This window comes from Poecilia reticulata, linkage group LG8 (assembly GCF_000633615.1).
Source record: "Poecilia reticulata strain Guanapo linkage group LG8, Guppy_female_1.0+MT, whole genome shotgun sequence".
Lineage (NCBI taxonomy): Eukaryota > Metazoa > Chordata > Actinopteri > Cyprinodontiformes > Poeciliidae > Poecilia > Poecilia reticulata.
Genome location: NC_024338.1, coordinates 86,955 through 89,078, shown reverse-complemented (window position 1 = coordinate 89,078; position 2,124 = coordinate 86,955). Strand labels below are relative to the sequence as shown.

General features: G+C 35.2%; 1 protein-coding gene across 2 annotated transcripts in view; it reads left to right on the top strand.

The window, feature by feature from the left end:
* Nucleotides 1–1,342, top strand: part of scaf1 (SR-related CTD-associated factor 1) — a 21,274-nt gene extending 19,932 nt beyond the window's left edge. For both annotated transcript variants that reach the window (XM_008414977.2, XM_008414976.2), the window contains 2 exons: nt 425–553; nt 682–1,342. In XM_008414977.2, coding sequence (XP_008413199.1) covers nt 425–553; nt 682–840 — 288 coding nt within the window. In that variant the 3' untranslated portion in view covers nt 841–1,342. The remainder of the gene's footprint in view (nt 1–424; nt 554–681) is intronic.
* The last annotated feature ends 782 nt before the right edge of the window (nt 1,343–2,124 follow it).

Genomic DNA, 2,124 nt, shown 5'->3' with positions numbered 1-2,124 from the left:
ACAATAATGATAGTAACATTAATAATAAAATAATTGTCAGTGCAAGTAGTCTACAAATTCTTTGGTGGGGGGCGGTGAGGGACCTGGATAAAGGCTGGGGGGGCGCTGGCCCAAAAAAGGTTGAGAAACACTGTTTTAAAGCAACTTTGCATTAAAAGTGAGTGGACCATTGTCTATTCACTGAATAGATCTTCCAATTCAATCATAAAGGACTTAATTTTGCTGCTGGACTGGACAGTTGTTTCCCATTAAATTGATGAAAGGATTTTTGTAAAATATTCGTAAATATTACATACACTCGAAAATATTTGAGTGTATGTACTTGGAGTATTAACTATTTTGACTGTGTTAAGTAAAATCTACAATGCTTGTATTCCATAAATTTTGCAGCTTTATTAACATGACTACTACTTCGTTCTCTAAGTATCTGAAGAAGCTGCACACCCAAGAGCGGGCAGTGGAGGAGGTGAAGCTTGCCATCAAACCTTACTACCAGCGCAAAGACATCAATAAGGAAGAGTATAAAGACATCCTAAGAAAGGCTGTGCATAAGGTCAGTGTAAGCATCCAAATCACTGCATGGAAAAAGTGAAACCTCTTAAATCTTTGTAAGATTGATATAAAGTGTCGTGGTGTTAATTCATTTAAAACCAGGGTTAACTATATCTGCTTTTCTCTCAGATTTGCCATAGCCGTACTGGAGAAATCAACCCAGTCAAAGTGAGCAACCTTGTAAAACTGTACGTTCAGCGCTACAAATATTTCCGGAAACACGGACGCAAAATGGATGAAGAAGAGCGAGAAGACAGGGAGCAAGGAACACTACATTCCTCTGCCTGAGAGAAGTTCGTTTGTAACAACCATCCAGCTCTGTGTCTGAGCACTACAGTGACTGGTTTCATTTATTTTATTATTGTTTTGGAAACTTTGTCTACACATTCATGCCACCTGTTCTCTTATTTCTATGTTCTATGTAAATATGACTCATACTGATCATGAATAAAGTGTTTCTGGAAGTGAATTCTGCTGACTGTGATTAGCTGCAGTCCAGTACTTCTATGAAAGTTACATTTTGTTGCCTCTATCTATTGGAGCAGATGTTCTGGCTTTTTAATGGAGAAGGGGAGATGTTCCACTCACCAATAATCAGTCGGAAAATGCTCAAGGACTCTCCACACACAGACACTATCCCATCTCTGAGTTGGACACTTCAGATCCATTGTATTGTCTGACTTCTTTTTATTCTATGTATTGTGTGCATGTGGTTCAGAAATTGAGGAAAATCACTAAATGTCTTTATAAAATTATTTGGATTCCCAAATATAAACATTGCTTGAGAATCGCTGTGTAGTACTGTTTTATTTTTCTATTTTAGCTCCGCACACAAAGGCCTGTCTTTAAATTCACTAAGATTATACCTCACTGTTCTCTCCATTGGCTCTTGTCCAGCTTTTTGGCTTTGTAGAGCATTTATTGAAATACATACATTCAGTAGGAATTCAGGTCAGTAATTCAGTAGGAAGGGAAACCAAAAATGTAAAAATTTGGGGAATGATTAAACGAATGAATGGAATTAGAAGTGAATATGGGCATCCAGTTCTTAAGGATGGAGATGAAATTGCTCTAAATGAGGAGGAGGAGGCAAATAAGTTGGGTAAKAAATTTGTTGAAATTCATAGTTTTAATAATTTAAATACAGAAGAAATAAGGAAAAGAGGTTGTATAATTAAGGAAAATAATCTATTAGAAGTAGATGCAGGATATAATAATTTATTGAATAATTATTTTTTATTTGAATTAAACGCTTTAAGGAAATAAAAAAATTATCCAGGAAAGACTATTTCTTATGATTAAAAAACTTAGTAATTAATCTAAAAGATATTATTGGATTTCTTTAATAAGATATGTTAAGGGGGTTATTTACCTGTGGCAGGAAGGAAGCAATTATAGTTCCAATTTTAAAGCCAGGAAAAGAGAAGTCAAATTCTGCAAGTTATAGGCCTATTGCGTTAACTTCACACACATGCAAAATAATGGAAAGAATGATAAATGAAAGATTGAGTTATTTTGTAGAGAAGGGGTATTTGTCAAAATTTCAAAGTGGATTCAGGAGAGGTAGAAGTG